Source organism: Phalacrocorax aristotelis, chromosome 6 (genome assembly GCF_949628215.1).
Source record: "Phalacrocorax aristotelis chromosome 6, bGulAri2.1, whole genome shotgun sequence".
Lineage (NCBI taxonomy): Eukaryota > Metazoa > Chordata > Aves > Suliformes > Phalacrocoracidae > Phalacrocorax > Phalacrocorax aristotelis.
The window spans coordinates 46012140-46035753 of NC_134281.1; the positions used below are offsets into that span (position 1 = coordinate 46012140).

The window sequence follows — 23614 nt, forward strand, 5'->3', positions numbered from 1 at the left end:
TTACCTTGTTATGTCAGACTATTAGATAGGCTTGATCTTAAGAAATTGTTGATTTTGTAAAGTTTTAGAGGAAGTAGTTGTGGCTTGTTAAGATTTATGTACATTACGTCAGTTATGGTTGCCTGGTATACATCGTTTTGGTAATAGTGGTATGATAGTGGGCTTTAAAAAAAATTAACAGAATCCAGAATGCATGAAAACGTTTAAATAAACCATGTAGGGTGATATTTTTGAGTGTCATCTCTGTTCTAACTGCAGTATTTTCTTAATTTTATTTTTCATTTTCCCTTGGCTCCAGCTGGGGCTGTTTGTAGATTTCGATCCTGAGGAGATGCTGCTGGGTGCAGAGGAAGGCGGGGATGATGGGGACCTGGAAGCAGAGCTTGCTGCTATCACAGGAGCAAAGCTGAAAGAAGGGAAATCAAAACCAAAAGGGAAAAGTAAGTTAAAGTATCTGGATTTTATTTATTGACAACTTGAATAATTTATTAAAAGTACCTATTTACAAGTCACTGATTTATCTAAAATGTTTTTTCATCACTGATAGAAGCTGAAATTGCAATGACTTTCCTTTACTTTGAAAGGTTTAAGTTGGTACTCCACCAAAAGGGTCAGAGAGGGTTTTGTTCCCTCTACGCTCTTGGAGACATATGAAAAAGGTATACGATGGCTAGCCAATTTAATGACTAAATTAACATGGGCTTATTTAGCATATGAAGTCATTAAAAGTGGTGGTAGGTGCTAGATTAATTCAAAATGGAAATTGTGGGTTGTTTGGTTGTTATTGTTTAAAGACTTTGTTTAAAGACTGAATTTAGTGAATGAGCATTACATTTTTAGTTACTTGGACTCTGTAACCACAACTGAATACCCTTTTAAGAGGGAGATCCTGGAACTGGTGGAATTATTGGGAGAATCCTGTAGTTTGTCTTATGCAGGAGGTTAGTGTCTCTTCGAATGGATCATTACCATTCTTAACATTTTAAGCGTCTGTTAATTTTATCTGATAGTGTTTGCATGCAGCTACGTAGTATTTTACAGGATTGCTGTAATCTACTATAAATTAAGGCTGCTGCTGAGAGGGGCAGTCCTTAGTGAGCATGCTCTCTGCCTCAAAGCTGGTATTCGTATTTATGGAGCTGCAAGGTGAGCTGGTTCAGGAAACTGATCTATAAAAATAAGCTTCCATTGTTATGCTAGGTTTTCAGCTGAATCAGTTCCTTGATCTGGTTTGCTGCCTGACTATTTGAACGCTGCTATGGCTGCAAGGGAGAGGTTGGCAGCAAGTGGTTGAGATGGGACAAGGAGAATGCGATCTACCCTTGCTTATGGGTATGCCAAAAGATGCTGGAAAGAAGAGCTAGTGCAACTACAGCTTTATTTGCAGCTCAGCATTACTTTATCTGTAATATTTGAGGGGATTTCACACAGATCAGCAGGGAAATTAAGAATTTTAAGATTTTTAGAAAAAATTACTGTCTAAACACTGTAATTGATGAGAGACAGAGGAAGTGTCTGATTCTAAAACTAAATTCTAAACCACTTCCACTCTCCAGATTTCAAGATTTTAGTACACCGTTAAAGCTAATAAGCACAGTAGGAGAACTTCTGCCAATGGACATAGGTTACTCATGGGTAAAACATGTGGAGTAGTGTTTTGAGGATGAATCTGGGTGTCAGGAGGAGGGTGTCGGCTGTCGTGAATTGTTGTCAGCTTTCCAAGCGCTGACTTCCTTCTAGCCCTGATCATGTCACTTATTGGTTTTTTTCAGTCTCTTTATTCATAAGAGGGAAATGAAATTTCAGACAGTGCGAAGTTAACATTTACTGTGCCTTCTAAAGATATGTGTTATGGCTCACAAAACTTTTTTCCAAAATCATTTACAGCAATTCTGTTTTCCTGGTACAATTGGGAGTATATAGATTAGAAGCATGTGGAAGATGAATGACCAGATAGCTGGCACTGGGGACTCATGAGACACCTGGTACAGTGTGGTTATGGGGACATGGCAGGGGCAGGATGCAGGTCAGTGCCTAGAAAGGAGGAGAGTACAATAAGGACAGGGGAGCAACAGATCCTGTCTGGAGAAGGACAGAAAAAAAGGGACGAAGTACAATACATACTAGTCCTTGGTTCTTGGCTAGGCACAAGGTGCAGTAATTCACTCCTGGATTTACGTTCTGGAGCTCTGATGGGGGCAAAAAATTGATCTCTCCCTCTAGCTTAAAGATGCAGGCAGCAAAAGCTATACTGTTGCAACATCGTAAGTACAGAAATCTCTGCTATCTGTGATAGATAAATGCCAGTTGGTCAGCCACTCAGGCGTTTGAAATTGTAGTCTCAACTTGCCATACTGGGTTAGAGCTGAACCAACCATCCGAGGAGGCTCGGTTGGTTGTTTTGCCTCTAGTGGGGCTCCATGTAAGGGAGACTGACCCTTGAAGTAAAATCAGTTGCCTTTGGATATGGCCTGCTGTCTTAGTTGCAGAGTTTTGCTAAGGGTCAAGTATACGAGCAACATGTCTGATATAGGTACTGAAGCACTGATATGGTAAATTAGATTATTTGAACAGAAACAGCTTTGTGTGTGGGTTAATTTTCAGCTGATCCAGCAAATGCGGGGGAATGATGGGATCCATTTTAGACCCATTTAAATTGACTGTAAAATAAGATCTGTATTTTATTCAATGTTTACTGACGCTGGTGAGTCACAGTCATATGTCTGCATAGGGAAGCATCAGAGGCATTTACGTGGACAGTTGGGATTTGTGTGCAAATATCTTCACCTTTGAGAGTGCATGGAGGTAGTTGATAATTAAGGAAGTTGTGGCTGGCACAGCATGAAGTAGAGATGAGAACTTGGCAAAGAGGAATTAAGTAGAGTTTCCAGGGTAAAGACCAGAAGCTTGAAGAGAAATTGCAAGACAAAGAAGCCAAGAAAGATTTGGAAAAGGGAAAATCTCATGGACGTGAGGCAGCAATGCAGAAAATGTGGAAGTGTACTTAGAGAGGCAGAAGAAACAGCACTTTCTCTGATTTGCTTAGCAGTTCTCTGTGCCAGTGTTCTGCTGCTGCGCTTGGGCTCAGGACAAGTATGATGCCTTGATTCGGAGCATTTTATTCTTTTATGCCAAGTGTGACTTTGCAGTAGTGTTTGATGTGTAAAACAAGCAGTTTCTCAAGGTAGGAAGATTTTCTTGTCTTCCTTTCTTGCTGTCTTCAAACATATGGATAGTTTGCTGTGCCTTCTTGCTTGTCATGTTAACAACCAGTAGTTTGACTTATGGCTTGTGTTGTTCGGTATGTCTCTAGAATGGATGTTAATGTGTGTCATCATTTTCGAAGTATGAATATGTACCCCATTTAACATGAGATGGAGAGAGAGAGACATTCTTGTGCTTAAGACTGTAGACTGAGAAAACAGATTGGCTGTGGGAGTCTCAAGTGTAATGTAGACCCTTTACAAAACTCCAGTGATTTAGTTAGTTATAATTTGATTGGGAACTCTCTGAGCTCAGCACTATTTATGGTAAATGCCTTGAATTCTGTTCTGATTTGTGGCTGTATGTGCTATTGTAATACACACAATAACATATTTTTGGCTTTGAAAGAAAATACAAACGGAAGTTTTATGGGCAGGGGTAATGGGATGTTTAATGCAAGTGTCTGCATCTTATGCATTTGACTGTTGGGCTAACTCGGTCATATCCATACATGCAGATCTCTGGGAATTAGACTCAAATTAGTTGAACGTGAGGGAGAGAAGAAAAGGGATAGAACTCGGAGAAAGAAATAGTTTTTTGGCACAGGGATGGATGGATGTGAACCGCTTCTGTTCCATATGGGGTCAGAATTTATTCTGTCAGTCAAAATTCACCAGGAGAAAATCACGTTTTGTTAGGGTAGACAGCATGAGACAAAGGACACAGAACAGAAAGGCCTTGTTAATGACATGATGCTAATGTTGTTAATAAAAACACAACGTTAACGTTGATGACAATCACATCATAAATGCCTTGCATAAATATCTCGCATCAGCTTAAAACTAGTTCAGGTGTTTATTCCCACTGCGGACAGTAATTCCCTTTCATGGATAGAAACTTGTAATCAGATTTATTCATCAATGGTTTATATTTATGTGCTCTTGTGCCACCATGGATTTTTATCTTAACTGAGGAGTACAGTTTTGATGTAACATCCAAGAATAGTAGTATTCTCCAATTTTTCATTGGAAAATTGAAGTCTTCCATAATTACAGAGTTTCTGTTACTACTTATTCCTGTAAACAACATCATAGAGGTGCTTATCTCTATCTTAAATCAGCCTAGGAGCTTGAGGTGGCTCCTAGTAATTTTTCCCTGAAGCAGCTGTTTCATCCAGTCCTTCTCTTTCTTACTCAGTCCTAAATGTCATTACTGTGCAAACCTACCACGGTATCTTTCTCTTTTGTGACTACGCTTTCTGACCACTGTTGTACCCACCACACCTGCTAGTCTATCATGGTGCTTATGGTTTTGCCGTTCAGGCTCCTTGTATTAGTAAACAGACATTTTCTCCCTGACATCTAATTTATGAGCTAGGTTATTGGATGCAGGCATTTTCCTTGTCTTATTGCCTGCCTTCACTGTCACTCTCAGAAAGACTAGCATTGCTTTTTTCCATGGATGTTCACTTTCCCAGTCTTTGTCCTTTATTCATGAATATACCCTCATTTACCTATGATGCTATCTGATAAAGGGGCAGCAAGAGAAGTCACTGCTCTCTTTCAGCTGGTAGCAACTCCTTTCAAATTTATATCCAGTGACTGCATAACTGGTACTTAGCGTTTATGGCTCCTTGTGATTTCTTTTTACAGCTCCTCTGCCTATGGATCATATTGAAAAGATGGCTGCAGAGTGTATGAAGGACCTGAATGAAGATGAGGAGGAAGAAGCAGATGATGAAGATTTGGAGAAAGATACAGACCTGTTGGTATGCATAACTTTGTTAGCAAAAATCTTTACTGTCTTAGGTTGCTTGGTTTTATTTTAAAACAGAACTGAATTTAGCAGAAATGTCTGTTAACTTTGTGGTGGGAAGATAAAATATTGCAAAAACATTCCATTAGATATAGGGTTTTTTAGGACCCAACACCTGCATACTGGAATAAATTAGTTTCCTAGCTAATATTCGTATGTGTGAGAGTTTTAGAGAAGTGGAGGGGACAGCGGGAATCCCATTCCATGTCAGCTGGTGAAGTACAGCCAAGGACATTCTCCATAAAGCGATATCTGTCACCATTTTGCTACTGCTTCAAGTAGTGCTTGGCCTGAGAGAATATCTCCCATGAAATCCTTTGTCATTTCAGTGAGTTGGTGGGGTTTAGGGAAGGAGTGTTAAACAGCGTTTTTGACTGCCGTTGTTAATAGACGCTTTTTGGAAATTTTAAATTTGGGTTTGAATGATCTTTGTAGAGGTACTTCTCTGAACTTCTCCAGCTTGAGATCTCTAGCCACAAACTTGTGTGGTGATCCCAGAGGTGCAGTGTGGCTTTTGAGTGGTATCTGGCTTCCTGTTATGGATAAAAGTGGAACCAGTTTCATTTAAAAATACAAAATAAAATAAAATTTAAAAAAAAGATCAGAATATCAGTTGTTTAGACTCCCTGTTTGGGCTCAAGGTCCATCCAAAGGTTTTGGAGCTTGAGACTTGGTTTTATTTTGTCTTTTGAGGAAATGGAAAATTTTGAGGAAGAGCCTTTTGTTGGCTTTTACTTTTACTTTAGGCAGAATTGCAAGAAGTTCTGGGGGTGGAAGGTGAGACAGGAACCTGTGAGGATGAAATGATAGCAATGGAGCCATCCACAGCTGAACCAGAAAACGACCAACCTGAACTGCAGCCACAGGTAGGAAAGAGCTTCATGTTACTGCCAGTTTTGCTGAATCTCTGTTGTCATGCAGCTTGTATGAAGGTTGCAAACAAGGATTTAGAGAGGTGGTCTGGTCCTCCAAGGAAGGAAAAACTACGCTATTGCTGTCTTCTCTGTGGAAACCAATGCTGTATTGACATAGGTGAATTTTTTGCTTTGTTCAGAGGATGATCATAGAATCATTACGGATGGAAAAGACCTCTAAGATCAGCCATTCCAACCATCAACCCAATACCACCATGCCTCCTAAACCGTGCCCTGAAGTGCCACGCCTATACATTTTGTTAACACCTCCAAGGATGGTGACTCCACCACCTCTCTGGGCAGCCTGTTCCAATGCCTGACCATTCTTCCAGTAAAGAAATTTTTCCTCATATCCAATCTAAACCTCCCCCAATGCAACTCAAGGCCATTTCCTCTCGTCCTATTGCTAGTAACTTGGGAGAAGAGACCATAACCAACCACACTACAACCTCCTTTCAGGTAGTTGTAGAGAGCAATAAGGTCTCTCCTCAGCCTTCTCTTCTCTGGAGTAAATAAACCCAGCTCCCTCAATATCTCCTGATAAGACTTGCTCTCCAGACCCTTCACCAGCTTCATTGGTTTTTTTCATGTTAGCATAGAATTGAGGAGGTAAACAGTTGGAATCAAGCATGTCTTGTCCCTCATTATACATATGAGCATGCAGACTGCAGTTCAGGCTTCCAGAGTTAATTTCTTCCCCTCAGAGCGTTAAGCAGTATACTGAAATTGTGAGACTTGTTATAACTCAGCATCTTTGAGACCTTTGTGGAATTTTTCTCAGTAGTACTAGCTTTCTCAGCTTAATTTGTCAATCCTCATGCAGTCAAATCCTTTATTCAGTTACTGCCATGTTTCTGTTGTGTGTTACAGATTCCAGTACCCTTGTGCATTGGGCCCATTAATAAGGGTCTGAGAGCGTTTCTACAGAGATAATGGTGATAAATCTGTAGCCATCTGAAAGGTCTCTGTAGCTGTGGAGTGTTTATAAGTAGCTACTTGTAACTTTGCTTAGGCTGCTTTTGTCACCGAACTAATTCCAGGCTGTAGGAGGAGGAAAAAGAGCTGTTGTAGTAAACCCAGGTTGAAGAACCCCAGAGGGGAGGAAAGTAGCATGTTTTAAAAATAGGAAAAAGTCAAGATCTGTGCCAAAATACCTCTTCACACCCTCTGTTGTTTGCATTTGAGAGACTTTACTGTTTGCTTCACCTACTCCCTAACCACATGGCTCCAATTACCCTGTGACTGTGAGTTTTCTAAATGTCTCCACCCATTCTTCTCTATTACGCCTTTGAGGGAAAGCCCAGAGGTGGATCCAGGGATGGTTAGCATAGTACAAATGCTGCTCTGTTTTAGAGACTGTTTCGTTCTTGTGCTTTTGTTTAACGGGAGTGTGTGTAGAAGAGGAGTATTTGTTTTGCAGTGCTGTGAGAAAACTCGTATAGTTGGATGAAATAAGTTGTCTTGATTTGTTTTATTATTTTTTCTGAGACCACCTCACTTCCTGCTGTTACCAGTGAGCTGCAACAGACAATAGAGAAGAGAATTGCTAACTATAGGACAGCAATTTCTAATGCAAAGGAGTCAGGTGAGAGTGCCAAAATACGCCGATACGAAAGAGGCCTTAAGGTAAGTTGGGTTCATCAGGTCTGTGAATGAGAGGGAGGCAAAGTCACTTCTCTATAAAGTATATTTCAGAGTCTCTCCAGATGTGTGAATTTGTTGAAAAGGGAGAGGAATTATAAATATGCTGCCTTGAGTTAGTTTAAAAACATTTCTTGTTACTTACTGCCAATCTGGTGTAGCAAATACACAGCTAAAGCATAAGTTCAAATGCCTTTTGTGTATCAGCTTTGTTCCTGTTGAATGTGGCTAGTGGTAGGTGGAGGGAGGGTGTGTGGTAAATGCTGATGTTAAACCCACCCATGTAGATCTGAATTTGACCTGTGATGACTGTTCAGTGTTACCTTAAAGCAAAGTTTAGGAGCTTTCCTAGCACATATACCTTCCAATTCACCACTGATGCTTTCCCTTAGATGCTAAACTTCCACTCAGTTCTGTGAGACAAAGGAAGGTGATACCTTGTCCTGAGTGTGTTGGCTGTGCTTGAAAATTAATAGAACAGGATTTTTCATAATGCAATTAAAAATTGCAGCAAGGAGCAGTTTCTTCAGCTTTGCATATTTTCAGCCAGGTGGCGTGCTTGTAGTTAGTTGGTAGTGCTTGGTGATTACTGCTGTGCAGAATGCCTTTATTTCCCTCTTTGCTTTCATCTGGTCTCCTGCATCACCTCAGCCAGCTCTGTCTTGTTGAGCAAAGCTTTATAGCTCAGTACTGTCCACTGAGGGAAGAATGTAATGTCTCTCTAGCTACCAGGTGTCTTAGGGTACAAAGGGAATAACTGAGGCCAAACCCAGGGGAAGAAATGCACAAGAAAGGAGATGTCTGTATGTGTCCACTGCCTGCTAGCTCTGAAAGAAATGTACATGAAACTACCTGAGCTTTCAGAGAGCAAGAGGGATAGGCAAACCAGCATATTTCATTCGATAACGAAGCTTAATGCACTGTTTGCCACTTCCGTTGTTTTTCAGGGTAGGGAGTTTCCCTGTGCCTAAGCAGTGTAGCTAAGGGTAATAGACTAGATCTCAATCCACAGCTCACAGTTCCTTAATTAACAAAATGACATGCCAACAAATCATGTACAGGTATCTCTTGTATGTAGTTCTTGGAACTGTGAACTTTAATCTCAGTGTTTAATTCCACTTCCAGTCAGTCTGTCATCCCACACATGTTGAAGGGAGAGCTGTGTGTGGGCTGCTGTACTGGTCTGAACCCCAATCTCACAAGCAGACCAAAGTATCTCTACCGCTGTTGCTTAGTAGGTCAAACAATGTCATGGCTAACCAAAAATAGCAGTGATTCTGGCACTGATGAGATTTTGTTGTTGTCATCGTCATCTTTCTGTGCTTCCATTTCAGTTTCTGTGAAAGATGAAAGAAGTAAAACTTCTGTTTTGGCTTAAAGTACATGGTGGTCTTTTGTCTGACCCTTAAACAAAAAAAAAAATACTGAGGAAGATAATATTTGTTTTGGAGGAACAATTTTAAACAAATGAGCAGCAGTTAACCCGTGTTACAGATGGTGAGAGCTGCTTGCCATAGGTCACCAGTTGAAGCTCCATTTTCTGTGTTAGTATTTAATGGATTTTCTCATTGCATTAAATAGGTATGCAGACTCCTCCTTTCCCTGAATCCACAAAGGCGGTGACAGAGTAGTGTGGTTTATTTTGTTTTAAAGACATAAAATGCATCTACAGTTGGTATAAATGGCTTCCTTGGTGAATTCCTTGGTGAATTTCTGTGACAAAGCTTAGTGGACCACTTCAGCTATCCAATAATTCTAGGTGTTGAGGTACTTGCAATAAAAATTTATTTGCATTGTGTTGCTCTGATAATTGGACACCTTTCACTAGCCCTGAAGTTGGCCTGGCAGAAAAACAGGAAGCTAAAGTGTAGCAATCTGTAGTGGTGTGTGTAATAGATCCCATCACAAATAAGCAAATGCGTTTGTGTTTTAATGACTTTATGCTAGTAATATGTTTGATGAAAATGCCTGTCAACTTTGCTGCTCCATCTCTGCCAGGCACTGGAAACCATGCTGGCTGCAGTGAAGAAAGGCAAAAAAATCAATGAGGAAGAAATGCCACCTCCTGTTGCAACAGGAAGGAGTTCTTCACGCTCTTCTCAAGCCACAGGAGTGGAGCTAGAGAGTTCAGGAGATTCAGTCAGTGTCCTACCAGAGAATAAAGCTGAGCCTGCTGCAGATGATGAGCAGAAGACCTCTCATGAGGCAGTGCAGCATCTGGAATCAGAGTCTCTACAGGGTCGTGCCGCTTCTAGTCCTATCACGGAAACAGGTACCATGATCTGAGAGGATAAGCAGTTGCAACACTATTTTAATGCTACATCTGTCTTGGTATTGGTATGGTGTAGGAAAGCACTGCTTAAGTTGGAACTTCCCTGCTGCATGATTCAGATAGAGTTGCCAGTGGGATGCTGAATTTCTGGCAGTGGAATCGGTTATTTTTATAGAGCTCTTGTATGTACTGTATCAGTATCTTCCACTTAATTTGTACTGTGCCTCAGTTTACCCTTCAGTATTTGTGACATGTGGGATTCCAAGCTTTAAAGAGTTTTGAGATATTGAATAAAAGACTTCTTTTAGCTGGGAAAAGTGGGATTGTTATTTCTGGTCAGACTTCTGGAGAATGGAGGAAAAAGGACTCTAGGATGGCTGTGTGATTGAAAGCAAAAGAAGACTAATGCAGGCTTGGATAGATGGGCATAGCAAGGGATACATATCTTGCATGTTCTGTGTAAGTCTCGGTGTTGTTGCATTCTCACAGATCTCCAGAACAGCAGCACACGAGCACTACTACTTAGAAGACAGAAGGAGTACAAATTAGCAGCTCTAAAAGCCAAGCAGCAAGGGGACCTGGAGAAAGCGAAGGAATACATGAAGGCAGGCAAAGTATGCACGCAAGAAATCATGAATGCTAAACATACCCTATGCTGTGCCCGTATGCACTGGGTGCCAAATATTCATTGTGGCAGCTAGCAAGTCTTGGACCTACTAGAATAAATCTACTGTTTTGTTTTTTCTGCATTAGAAATTTAATGTCATCCTGGAAGCTTTGGATAGTGGGCAGCTGATAGACCTTGAGAATATGCCTCCGTCTCCTCAGGGTAAGGTACATCTTACAAAAACCCTTTTAGAAGTCTCTATGCTGTAATGGAGAGATTCTGAATTTGATTGCAAAACTGTAAGAAGAATAGATGACCGCTTAGGTCTGAGGCTTACTGCATATTCAAATTCTAATCAAGACCAACGAAGAAAAAATAGGTATCGTTATTTATATTGAAGTTACTCTCTGTGAATTACAAGTTCAAGTAGGTATTGATGTCTAGTATTCCTATTTTTATAACTTAATAGCAGCCAGTACATGAAGTGGAAGGGAAAGAAGGGTAATGGCACATTCTTAAAGTTTACTCTAATATTTGATGGTGTTATGTGTTTCAACTGAAGTTCATAATGTTGAGGTTCAGAGATGAACAAACAGATTGCAGTGCGGTAAAATCTAAACCTTAAGGCTAGTTACCAATATTAAAGATACATCAATCCTTGTAAGAGAGGTTTGGTTAGTTTGTTTGTTGTTTGTTTGTTTGTTTTAAATAGATCTGCTATTATCACTAACAATTATTTGGTCTGTGCAACTCAGTGTTTTAAACAATTTAGTAGATTATTTTATTTGAAGAAACTAAATGATTATTTTTTTATTTCCATAAATCATGAGATTTATGACTCCTTAAGTTACAAAATGATCACCAAATGGCATTAGAGATAAACTTCACCCATGATATAATGTTGCCTTAAAAAGTGCAAGATTTTTGCAGTGGATTTTTTGTAGCTTTCTGAAATAACGACTGTTATACAATGCCAGAAACTTGGGTGTCTGGAAAGATGGTATTACTTGCTTCTCTTTTTCAGCACATCTTTTGTTACTAGGATATTTTAGTCAATTAGCAATCTTGTTCACTCTTTCCATCTGCCAAGATACCAAGTTATATTTTGGGGAGAGAATTCTTAGAATACTTGAACTGGTTTTACTTTTTTTTTCCCTCTTTCCACTCCATCAGCACTAACCTAAATTAAATCAGCGTTTGAGATTTTCTATTATAAAGCATTTTCTCTGAATAATGGGAACCTTAGACTTACCTAGCCACACAGATACTGTTTTGAAGTCAAAAAGCTTTCAGGAAGACGATGTGATCAAATTCATGGTTTGCTGAGTAACATGGGTGTTTATGGAACACTCTGTGAAGCTTTCTGCTTTCCTTGCTTTGCAGATCTTGAAAGCCTAGGAAATATACAAGGTCCATCCAAGCAAAAGGTACCAGCTCTGGTGGGAAGTTCCCAGGATCTTAAAACACCTGAACTTCATCCCCAAGTAGCTCCAGGTAAGACTTCTGGATTTCTGTAGTAAAACATAAAAATAGCAGGGCTGGAAGGCACTTTAAGGTCTGCCCTATTCCACTGAACTGCAAGCAGGATTGAGTAAACCTAGCTAATGTTCCTGAATATTGTTTGCTGCTGATCCCATCTGTACTTTTGTTCTGAATCAGTAATGGAAGTAGAAGTTAATAAACTTTCTTTAGAAGAATTATATTCATAGTAAGATTTTGCTGTGATGTTTTTGTCTCTGCAGAAGGTAAGGAAGGGGAGGAAAAAGGCAGCTCACATGTTTTGAAATCTGAATCGTGGCATTTAATTTTCTGTCTTATTTTAAGCTTCCCTGCAGCAGCCAGAAACAGTGCTGGAAGCATTGCAGCAAAGGCTTGAGAAGTACAAGTCAGCAGCAGCACAGGCTAAGGCGAGTGGGGATGATCGGAAAGGCAGGATGCACGAGAGAATAGCCAAGGTAAAACAAAAATGTAGCAAGCTGCTTGCATACAGCAAAGCCATTTTAATTAATTTTCTTGCTGAAGACTTTTTAAAGGCTGAAGTAATCTGTGTATTGTCCTTCTGTTTGAAAAGAGCTCCAGTAGGGAAGCTGTAAAGCATTCAAAGGAAGGAGAAATAGAGACGATGCACATACTATAGCAAAACACTGTGTATTCTGCAATATTTTTGCTGGTTAAATACAGATGATTGCTAATTTATAGTCAGCTTCATTTTATGTCTTACTGAGTGCCTTTGATTACAGCAATACCAGGATGCCATAAGAGCCCATAAAGCAGGGAGAAAAGTTAATTTTTCTGAGCTACCTGTTCCTCCTGGTAAGTGTGAATATAAAATGTCCTAATATCAACTTTTGTATATCTGTTGGGCTCTGAAGGAGGTGTGCAAATACTGCCTCCTCATCCTGTGGAACAAATCCTCCTTTTCCTCAGTGAGCAGGCTGGCCTTGCTATTTGGTGGTGTTGTGAAACTGCTCCCAAACTTTCACACTGGTGAATATTGCTGGTTACTGAGTGCCTATTTGACAGCACTGGAACTTAAAACTGGCCCTATTTGAAAAGTTAAACAACTTAACCATGGGCAGGTGCTGAAAATGTCACCTGTCTGTCCTGTGTGCCAGCCCTCCTAGAGGAAAGAGTAAACTGGAGTTTATTGAAACAAGATTTCTGAAACTGAAAAAATTTGCCTCATGTTTCCCGTTCTGTCGATTCCCAGCAGGACCTTCAGAATTCTGTAAGTAATTAATTATCTTCTTGCAACACCTCACAAGTCAGATCAGTATTGCAGCTCTCATGGCGAGTAGAAGGCGTCTACAGAGACATTTGTTTTAAGCAAATGGTGCCTGTGGTCACACTGAGCCAGCGACAAAGGCAGAAACTGAACCTGCTTCTTGAGATGCTCTGTGTCCTTTTTCTTCTTCAGAATGAATACTGCTGTGTTTGTAAAAGTTTGGGCAAGGTCAATGAATGCTCCATCCCTGATTTGCATGATACTGTTCCTCCCCTAGGAAGCATCATTCCTTTTATCTTGTGCCTGATGTATTCATCTGAAAAGATACTCTTAGCACTGCAAAGTGGTGCCTAGCTTTTTTTTTAAGTTAGAAAAGGGACATGGACTTTGTGGCTTTTTTTTTCCACTGTCAAATGTGGCATTGGCAAGCAGTGTAGTAGAGGTAAAATAGGCAGCGCCAGCTCTGTCAGGTCATGTACTGCTTTGAAGAGTCTCTGCTTTGAAGCTGTCCCTGCAAAGCAGTTTCTCATCTCTTGTTCTAGAATGTGGTCCATTTCTTCATAAATATCAGTTGCTGTAAGAGTGAGATATTCCACATTTACCTCTCTGAAAATATGCATAACTCAGTTTCCTTACATGTTACATGTTTTTCAGCCATCATTTAGAGGCCTTATGATTTACATTGAAGACAACCGTTAGGCAGTCATTGGAACTAGCAATGAGATTATAATGGACTGGCAGTGCATTTCATTTCAGCTGGATCACGATAAGGACCAGGTCTGACTTCCTTGGAGACAGAAAGGCTGCTGAGTAACGGATCAGATGTCACACAGGGCAGCAGCATAGGGTTCAGTGTTCTGCCTGCCTGTGTACCTCAAACTTGTTCTGTCCCTGTAGCAGCCATCTCTAGGTTTAGAAGCAGTTTAGCCATTATTTCTTGGCACTTCTAACGAGACTGGTAACAAGAATACTTGCTACATATTAATGAGATAAATCTTATTAACAGACATTTTATGGTAGCAGCTCTGGTCTCTGTTTGAAGTTGACCCTGAACTGGTAGGGTGGAAGTGAGGGTCTATCTTCCGTCATCAAGCCGTCCTCCCATCCTTAAAAGGATGATAAAACAGTGAAAAGGATAGTTCTTCATTTACTTCACATTTAGGTACTGTGATTCTGCCTTACTTTGCAACCTCTGCATTGCAGTACGTTTTCAGCAGAGGCTTGGTGTGTTATCCAGATGTCAGTGATGTCGTCTTTATTGTTCTATGGGGTAGCACTGGTTTTCTGCTGGACTGTGTACCAGCCAAGGTGAGGCAGCAGTGAGAGGGGAAAAAAAGAGCCAGCAACTTTTTGTATGATCCGCTGTCCTTTTGTGCAAAGGAGAGAGACTAAATCCTTTGCTGGTTCTGGGGGCATCTCTGTTGCCAAAGCCTTGAGGTTGTGAGGTTCCTTGGCTGGCTGCCAGTTGCTCAACTTAGAACACTGCTGTCTTATTGTGTTGTTTTAGCATCATCCCTTTAAGCCTGTGTATCTGTGAGATATCTCATCTTAAGCCCAGCACTCAGACTTTATCTATCGAGGCTTTGTGGCCTTGGCCTCAGCCTAGTTATGCTGAATTCTGAAATATATTAGATAATAGATACCTGGACAGAAATAGCTTTACAGAAAAGAAGAAATATGGAAGACAGAGTAGAGGTCTTATGCAACTCCTTACTTCTTTATTCCTTTCCTTCTCAGGATTCCCTCCTCTTCCTGGCATTACAGCAATGGATGGTGACAGCACAATAGCTGCTGTTCTGGAAAGTGCCAGCAAGCTGGCAAACATGAAGGAGAATGATGACGAGGAGGAGGTTAGTGTTTCATAGTAGGATGTGTAAAAGTTAAAATGTGGTCTCATGTGGTATGCAGAAATGAGGCCTTTGGATTTCCAGTCAAGCAAGGGTGCCGAGATGAAATACATTTCCCAGAAGTCTGGAGAGTACAGGATCTCGGCAATAATTTCAGTTTGCATTATAGTGTAGGGGAGAGAGAGATGAGGTGTTATTACAGTCAGTACCTACAGAGTCTGAGTCCTGAGTTTGGCTCTTTTGTAACTGTCTTGTATGTGGGTTTTATTTTCAAAGCAAACACTTTAGATCCTGGCCACCCCTTTATATTGTTTTAAAGGACTTAAATCTGTACTTTCATCCTGCATCCCTGTGTAGCTCCTATGTTTTTGCTTTCCCAGAACACTTACTGTGTTTTGTCAGGCAGCACCAGCCTTTAGACTTTGGTTTGATTTCTTTATCCCTCTGGATGTGGTTGTTGATTTATTGTGCTTTCATCTGGAGTAGCTTTTAACAGAGAGAATTCCTGGATGATTTCTTTTCTGCATGCATTTACTTTTTTTGAAATCGCTGCCTTGTTGAACGTTCCTTTAGTCCCTTCTGTAGTGGAGTTTTGATGCCTGCATAGGTCAACTACTTCCTGGTGTGGCATGGCTTGTAAAACCTCCAGAAGTTAAAATTGGCTTTCTGGAATGTTATGTCCCCCTCAAAAGTGATACCAGAAGCCTGATGTAGTGAAAACCATGGTTATTGATGCTTGGGATGCTGTCCTCAACTCTGGTGTAGATTTTATGCATTTAATATGAAATTCTTTTTGTTATGCTAGAATGAACCTCTGACACAGGCCCCAGTTGCCAAGAAGCCTGCTCAGCTGCCTGGAAAGCTGACTCAAGTTGTTAAGCCAATTACAGTGCCATCTGCTGTAGCCGAGGAGGAAAGCTCTCCTGAGCATGTGAAACAGGCTACATCAGCTTCCACCCTGGACAAGGCAGAGTCAATGGATAGTCTCCCTCCAGCTGGTAAGGCGAAGGGATCGTCATTCCCAGTGATCCATGTGCAAGTTGTTTGCACCAGTTTAGTTTAATACCTTGGTAAAGACTTCATTATATTTTAAATATGAGCCTGTGAATGTGTGGCATAGATTTCCTCTGACAGGAGCCTCAATATATGTCTGCTGGAGGGCAGATCCAGACCAGCCATGCAGCTTTATTTTACAGAGACAGTATGTGTAATTATAAGGGTGATTGGGTATTTAATTAATTTTGATGTAACAAGAGTATCGATTCATAATGTTTAACTCTGCTCACAGTTGCACTCTACATATACTCTCATTAAAGTGGATGGCTTGCCAGTGTGAATTATTTGTTGATCTAACGTGGCTTCCTACATCAAACTGTGTTTTCTGCCTAGTGCTTCATCCAAGGATCTCAAACTGGCGTATAGGCAGTAGTTCATCAGTCTCTAGTCTTCCTGTTGCTAAGGTCACTAAAGAGTTTTGTGTACAAGACTAACTGTACAGGTAAGGGACAACCACCTCACAGTGTGATTTGTGCACAGACCAGCAGTGTTCAGGCTCTCGCTGATTCTGTTGTCATGCCTTGACTGTAATCCCGTCCTCTGTCTTCCATTCTGGCGTGGGTAGCTCCCTCAGGAGAAAGCAGAACTGCCTAGCTGGCTGATGCAAGTTCTTTTGCAGATGCAAAGGCATTTCACAGTGCCACTGTGAATAGCTGGTAACTCTTGTGTCTAGAAAATTCCATTACTTGTTTTAGAAAGACCACTAAAACATAGTAGTTGTCCATTTTGGCTTTGAAAATCTATGAATCCTCAGGAGTTGTGTTGTTTGCAGTTTTAGCTGACATTAATCTCTTTAGTAGATTGCCCTAGACTTATGCGGTGAAGGAATTGACAATACCTGGTCTCTGGTGTTACAGCAACCTCTCACGGGCATTTCATGTATTTTAAAATAAGACCAATAGGCGCAACAAGAACCTGGACAGATTCATGCTGACATGATTTTCATGACAAAATGGCAATACCTCACTACTGTAAAGCTATATTTCACTAGCCAAATTGCAGTCTGTGGTCCAAATATTACCTCCTTCCTCCCAGAAATACAAAGTGCAGCTTACAGCTGCCTGTAGCTGATAAATCAACTGTAAAATGAAGTCTCTTTATTGTTGGAGAGCGCAAGGCATAGGGAGGTGAGGGAGTCGAATGGAGTGGTTGCACTTAAGGCCTATACTAGGGAAGTCAGGGAGCCAAGATCAGCTGGATTAATGGCTTTGCTCAGCAGATTTTCTTTGAAAATACCTGTGCTCTGTGTCTCAGCCTCACCAAGCACACCATGGGTTTTGTCCCAGTGGAATCTGGCCTAGCTACATTGTCTAATTAGTTTGGTTTTGGCTGATTGGGCAAATTGCTCACAGCAGCAGGACAGTGGGCTCTTTTGCAAGGACAGGAGTAAGCTGATCATCATCTGACAGCAGTGAACGTAGTGTGAGAGCCTGGTATATTTATTTGCTGAGACAGGCACCTCTTGCAAGTGTTGTTTAGCTGGTGTAATCACAAGTAGAATGCAGTGGTGAATGCAGTATGAGTATCTGGAAATGGCTGTAATCAGCTCATGCTGTACCATTTCCTAAGTGAGGTATAAGAAGAAGCAGGATGCACTGACCTGGTACAATGTAAAGCAATCTTTTCTGACTTGTGTGGTTGTCCTTACTGTTCTGGAAAGGAGGGAAGAGACCCAAGAATTAATAAGAAACTAACAGCAAGGAATTACAAATAAGCAGAGGTGATATGTCTGAATGTGCCTCCACATTGGTTCATCTGGGGTTTTTTTCTGACAGTCTGGGGAGGGGGAAGAAATGAGTACAGGAGATGCTTATAATATTGGCTGGTTTTTTAGAGGTTAACATGTCAAGCTGAAAGCTGGAATTCAGCTTCTGCTTTGGACCAATCAGCTGTACTGGAGTCTGTCTCCTGCCTGCAAGTAAGGGGCTGTAATTACTATTGTGACACTTATGAAGTGCTGTGAGGTTTTTTGATGAAGGATGCCATGATAGGAGGAAATTATCTTTTCTGATATTTGAAATTGAAGCTGGCCAAGAAGCAATTAAGTGCAATAAGGAAATGTCCTTATTTGATATCTGTACTTTTACTGACCTTTTTCTGGCTGTAAACTGAACATATAGACCTGTTTCAGGGGCATGGCAGTATCAGATGAGTGAGGGTTTTTATACAACTTTTTTTCAGCTAAGGAACGGCTGGAATTTCTGGAGAACAGAAAGAAGCAGTACATGAAGGCAGCCGTCAAAGCAAAGAAGGAGAATAACCTTGAACAGGCTAAGGTGTATCTCAGAACAGCGAAGAGCTTTGACCCAAAGATTGAGCAAGCAAAATGTGGCAAACCTGTTGATATTTCCAAGGTTAGTAGGACTGTTAGTACTCTGCTTTGTTTCATGTTCTTGGACATCTAAGTGCTTACTTCAAACAGTGAATGATTTAATAATTATTTCTTGACGCAAATTATGTTAGTGTGCTCAAGTGACAAATCTGAATACTGAGCCCTGAAATTCCCCTATGCTTTTGTTTTAGTTTTAGTTTCAGTTTCATTTTATTTCCACTGCTGGTCCTCAAATGTGCCAGATTTTGAGAAAATTTAGCCTCCATGAACTATTTGCTCCTTGATTTACAATGGTGCACTTAAAACATGCAGCTTGGAAGTGTTCCCTGGGCTTAGGGTGTGAGTACGTATCTTAGCTGTGTCCTAATTCTGTTTTGGGGTGAGGATCAGGTGCATGTGATACAGTGATGCCCTGGTTTCTCTTGGAACTTGGGTAGATGGGTAAACCAAACTGCACTGTAATAACTCTCCTGACTAGGCCTGTAAGACATTGTGCAACGTTTTATGACTTATGCAGTTGTCAGGCAGTGGTGTAAGTAGTGGTTGGGTTGGAATTGCCTTGAGAAGAAAAACAAACCATCTCCCTTCACTGACCTTTCCATACATTCTGACTGCTTTTTGACTGCTTCATTTTTCCCTATAAGGGCTCTGAAATGTGGTGTTCTTGTGTTGCAGCTGCCATCGCCCCCGACAGATGATGAGGGTGATTTTATCTTCATACACCATGAAGATGTCAGACTGTCTCAGAAAGCGGATGAAGTATATGCACAGCTCATAAAATTGCTGAAGGACCAACATGAGGTAACCAGATTTTTTTTTTTTAGCAATTTCTTGGGGTTTTTTGGTGTTGTTTTGCAGGCTTTTTTTTTGTTTGGGGTTTGGTTTTTTTTGTTACATTTCTCTGGGTTTTATTAATATTATAATTCCATCGTAGTTCCTGCAGGGTCTTTTGTTTTTCTTTTCAAATACTTCTCATTTTCTGTGACCTGAAGTGGAAAATCTTCAGAGCTGGATTCTGTACTAGTTGAAGTAAGAAGGTGTGGTTAGGGGCTTGGGACTATCAAATATGAGCACTCAAGTTTGAAAATAGTACCTGAATGATTAAGACTAGCCCTTGGATGAACCTCATATCTAGAAATTCAGTGATTAAAAAGTAATAGGGCAGAACAGCTCAAACAAATGCTGTGTTCAGCTTTCGGCTTAAAGGTCTGGGAGGTGGATGTTTTTGCATGACTTGGGAAGACTCTTGGCTTTTCTTAAATTAGGTTGTCATCAGCCTCAAAACTTTCTGCCAGTCATGATTCTGTGTGTAAGGATCACTAAGTCCATATGTATTTATTTGGTTTTGTTTCTGTTGACAGAGGTGTTTGCAGTATTCCAAGCAATTCATGCACCTGGGAAATGTAGCAGAAACGACTCGGTAAGACCCACTGCTGACTGTTAATCATCCCACAGTGTGGTCATTCCAGGCTTGAGACCGCCTGACCCTTCTAAAGATGATGGGGGTTCAGGTTGGTAAGCTTCTTGTTGTGGGAAAGCGTCAGTAACTGCGAGGCCTGCATCTCCACATTGCTCTCAGACCTCTGGTCTGAGGCTTACTCTGTGGCTTGCATCTGGCAGAATGCTCTGTTCAATGTTCCTCTGTGTGTGTGTCGCTTTTCTATTGTTTGTTTGCCTTTTCTATAGGTTTGAGAAGCTGGCACAAGGTTGTAAAAAGGACATGGACATCCTACAGCTTGCACGAGCACAAGGAATGGATCCTCCAAGCCATCACTTTGAGGAAAGAACCTTTAAAATGATAAGGTGTGGAAAAACAAAGGGATTTCTCAGGCAGGCTGGAAATGGTTTTCTAGTTTAGGGAATTGTGGGCTTCAGCAAACTCAGGTGGCACCTAGGATTAGGCTCAGTGTTCCTGAAAGGACACTCTCAACAACTTAAATACAAAGACTTTGTTCCCTAACTTCTCTTCTGGGTTCTTTTGTTTTCAGAATATCCCCAGGTTCACCTCTTGTATTCTGCTAATTCAGCCACTCTTCCTTCGTTTGTATTTCTCCTTCAATCCTGCTGCCTTTGGACTTTGTTTGTGACATTTTTCACTATACCTCAGAGATGTTTTTATGTCCGTTTGTGCTCTTTCCTTGCTCTTTTGTAATTTATGAAGATATTTATGTAGGAGTGCACTGTTGAAAAAGGTCTGACGGATAACAGTGGCATTCTGGTCTGGCAGTGGATCAGGTGGTGGTGGGCTACCGGGATGATTACACCTTTTTGTCTTTATTTTTTCACAGGATATTTTCTGAGCTCAACAGCACAGAAATGCACCTTCTTATTGTCAGGGGGATAAACCTACCAGCTCCACCAGGTATGTACTCAAAAGGGTATGTGGCCTTCTTCCTCTGAGTAGGTAAGGGAAGTAGTGGGGAATGAGATTTTTCTACCTTGAAAACCACTTCAGGAGTCAAGACCTTTGTAGCCAGCACTCATTAAAATAAAATAACCTGGTTTCAGGCTCAAGTCCCCCAGAAACCTTTAAACACTAGTTAAAAAACAAACAAACCCAGAAGAATAAAGAGAATCCGGGTTCCATCTGTACTGAGGGAAGAACTTTAAATTGTCCTGGGTTCCCTCAAAACTGGGTCACTGTTTAGGTTTCATGTTTATTTCTTATTTTGTTATGAGCGCCTGTCCTAACTCTGCACCACATTCATGTGTATTGACCCTTCAGTGGACAGGAGTTGCCCTTGTCAAGATGACTACTTTTAGTCCCTTGTTTCTGGGAGCTCGTAAACCATCTGTGCTAGACTGTCTTAGGACTAACAGCAGCATTAAGAAAAGTAGATGTTTTCCTTTGGATGCCAGCTTTCAGTGGATTTTGGTTTGATGGATGGGTTTTTCAGTGATCAAGAGACAGGTCGTGAGTCCTACTGAAAATCAGTTAGGTGCTCTTTAAAATCCTGCTCAATGTTACAGATGTAATGAAACTCCATATTGGCTGGTTGTTGTCTCATTCAGGTGTATCACCAAGAGATTTGGATGCATTTGTGAAGTTTGAATTTCAGTACCCGAGTGCGGTGAGTGTGTGTCCTGGCTCTTCTGTTCCTCAGTCTGTGACCCTTGCCACCATATTAGCTTGTGAGGGCCTCGAAGAGGAAGTGTAGGTTTTCTTCCAGAAAGGGAAAACACTTCCAGGCATACTGTCTGAATTTGTTTTTAAAACAAACTTTTTCGGAGAAACAGACCTACTGAATCTGTTCCCTGCAGATTTGAGCTTTGCTGCACCTTTCTCTTGATGTTCTCCACACCTTACACTTAGCGGTGTGGTATCTGCTTCAGGCTTGCATGTCCTCTGGCTGGCTGACCACCAGCTTACTGCTAAACGGCTTTCACAGTGCTAAGCCGTGCCCACCTCTCCCCGCTGAAGACACTAATCAGACTGTTTCCAGTGTTTGCAAAATTTGCAGAAGCTCATTTCGTTCAGGGGTGCAAACACACTGGTAACACAAAGGCAGGCAAAGTTCACTAGGGGAGAGGGGCCACCTTAGATGTGATCTCCCTCTAAGTCACATTCCTTTAAGGAAACAAGCTTTTAAAGGCATTGCTTTTGGACATCTCTTACGGAAAAGGATTGAAGAGGTTAATCTTTGTCATAAATGTGCATGAGTCCTGGTGGTTTAATTAGCAAACATATATGTGCATATCTCAAGTAAGGACTTAGGCCGTACAAGTTTCTTGACCTTACTAAAATACTTACGTGTATGTGCATGTATATGTGTATGTATATTAAAAATATATATACACATATATATTCCTTCTTTCCTTGAACTCCCTAGTGTCATCCTGTTGCCCTCATCTGTAAAAGCAGTCTCTGGTCTGAAAAATACTGAAACCATTGAGCTAGAAGGGCTTCTAAGGACGGCTGTGTAGTCTTACTATTAGTAGAAGTGCTGGGGCTTCTGCTGCTTTCTCTGTAGGGCGAAACCAATCTTTGCTCTTACAGGACTAATACTTAGCCCTGTGAGAGTGCAAAGCCTAGATTTTTACTTGCTAATAAATTTTGCAGCAATTCCACTAAAATAAATTCAGTTACCTGTGGGAAATAGGTGATGGTCCTATCAGGTTTGTGTTTGAGTTAATGTGAGGCCTTAATAGAGGAGTCCCCCCTCCATTAGTGTGGCTGAAAACAGAATTGGTCTGGATGAAGAGTTTTCTGGGGAGTAAGTAAGAATCAGCATAATTGCTTTTGATCTATTTTTCTTTGTTTAAAAAAAAAAAGCCAAATCTCTACTGCTTAACCAACAATCAAATACACCACCTTTCTCCTTCATGGTTGAAATCAGTTTTGCAAAGTAGCTGCAATAATTAGGTCACGTTGTCCTTGTTCAGTCCCCAGAGATTTAGTTTGTACTGTGCTTTAGGTTAAAAGTTAATTCATTTTGGTGGCAGATTGATTGTCAGGCAAAATAATAGTAGGGCAATTCCCTGAATGATTTGTGATGATTTCCTTGTGTAGCTTATTATTCTAACTAATACAGAAGGAACAGAACTACTGTGTCATGGAACATGTGCAGCTTATCATGTAGTTTAACAGCTGCAGTCAGTAACTTTATGATGATTGCATTGAACTGAGTGTGACCATGTAGCTTATCTGTGGCTCTTCTGTTTAATGTAATGTTTTGGCTTGTTTTTTATCTAGTATTATACTTGTTACCACACTGAAATCCAAATATTTTAGTCTTGAGCGTACTGTGACTCTTCTTATCATTCGGATAACCCCCTAAACCTCATGTTTCTTGTGTAGGTATAAAAAAGAGCTGGTAATAAAAATGGTTACTACTCTGTATTTTGAAACAATATCTGATGGTTTTATGTAATGTGTGTCTCTCTTAATAGGAGCAACCTCAAAAGAGTAAAACGCCTGTAATTAACAATAACAATTCTCCAGGTTAGTACTTTTTCTGGGACAGAGGGAAAAATATTGCACCTTAGGACTCACTGGAGAGTACAGGCTAGTCTCATGCTGTGAATCAGGCCAGAGGGCCTCCCACCACCTTTTTCTTTCTTATGAAAGGGCTTGTTGGAGGGTGAAGTCCAACTGTGTTGGCAATTTCTTCACCCTTATCCCAATATTGGTGGAAGTTATTGTGTTACGAATTAGTGAAATCATCGAGTTACCAGTCATGCTTCAGCTATTGCTGTCAACC

At 40.8% G+C, this 23614-nt stretch overlaps 1 protein-coding gene across 2 annotated transcripts in view; it reads left to right on the forward strand.

Annotated features, from left to right (window-relative positions):
• Nucleotides 1-23614, forward strand: part of CC2D1B (coiled-coil and C2 domain containing 1B) — a 35741-nt gene that overhangs the window by 3263 nt on the left and 8864 nt on the right. For both annotated transcript variants that reach the window (XM_075097619.1, XM_075097618.1), the window contains 19 exons: nucleotides 299-440; nucleotides 4857-4972; nucleotides 5766-5885; nucleotides 7422-7559; nucleotides 9573-9846; nucleotides 10336-10460; nucleotides 10600-10675; nucleotides 11837-11947; nucleotides 12278-12408; nucleotides 12694-12766; nucleotides 14916-15028; nucleotides 15831-16023; nucleotides 18263-18435; nucleotides 19089-19214; nucleotides 19775-19833; nucleotides 20100-20216; nucleotides 20702-20775; nucleotides 21426-21484; nucleotides 23304-23355. In XM_075097619.1, coding sequence (XP_074953720.1) covers nucleotides 299-440; nucleotides 4857-4972; nucleotides 5766-5885; nucleotides 7422-7559; nucleotides 9573-9846; nucleotides 10336-10460; nucleotides 10600-10675; nucleotides 11837-11947; nucleotides 12278-12408; nucleotides 12694-12766; nucleotides 14916-15028; nucleotides 15831-16023; nucleotides 18263-18435; nucleotides 19089-19214; nucleotides 19775-19833; nucleotides 20100-20216; nucleotides 20702-20775; nucleotides 21426-21484; nucleotides 23304-23355 — 2272 coding nt within the window. The remainder of the gene's footprint in view (nucleotides 1-298; nucleotides 441-4856; nucleotides 4973-5765; nucleotides 5886-7421; nucleotides 7560-9572; nucleotides 9847-10335; nucleotides 10461-10599; nucleotides 10676-11836; nucleotides 11948-12277; nucleotides 12409-12693; nucleotides 12767-14915; nucleotides 15029-15830; nucleotides 16024-18262; nucleotides 18436-19088; nucleotides 19215-19774; nucleotides 19834-20099; nucleotides 20217-20701; nucleotides 20776-21425; nucleotides 21485-23303; nucleotides 23356-23614) is intronic.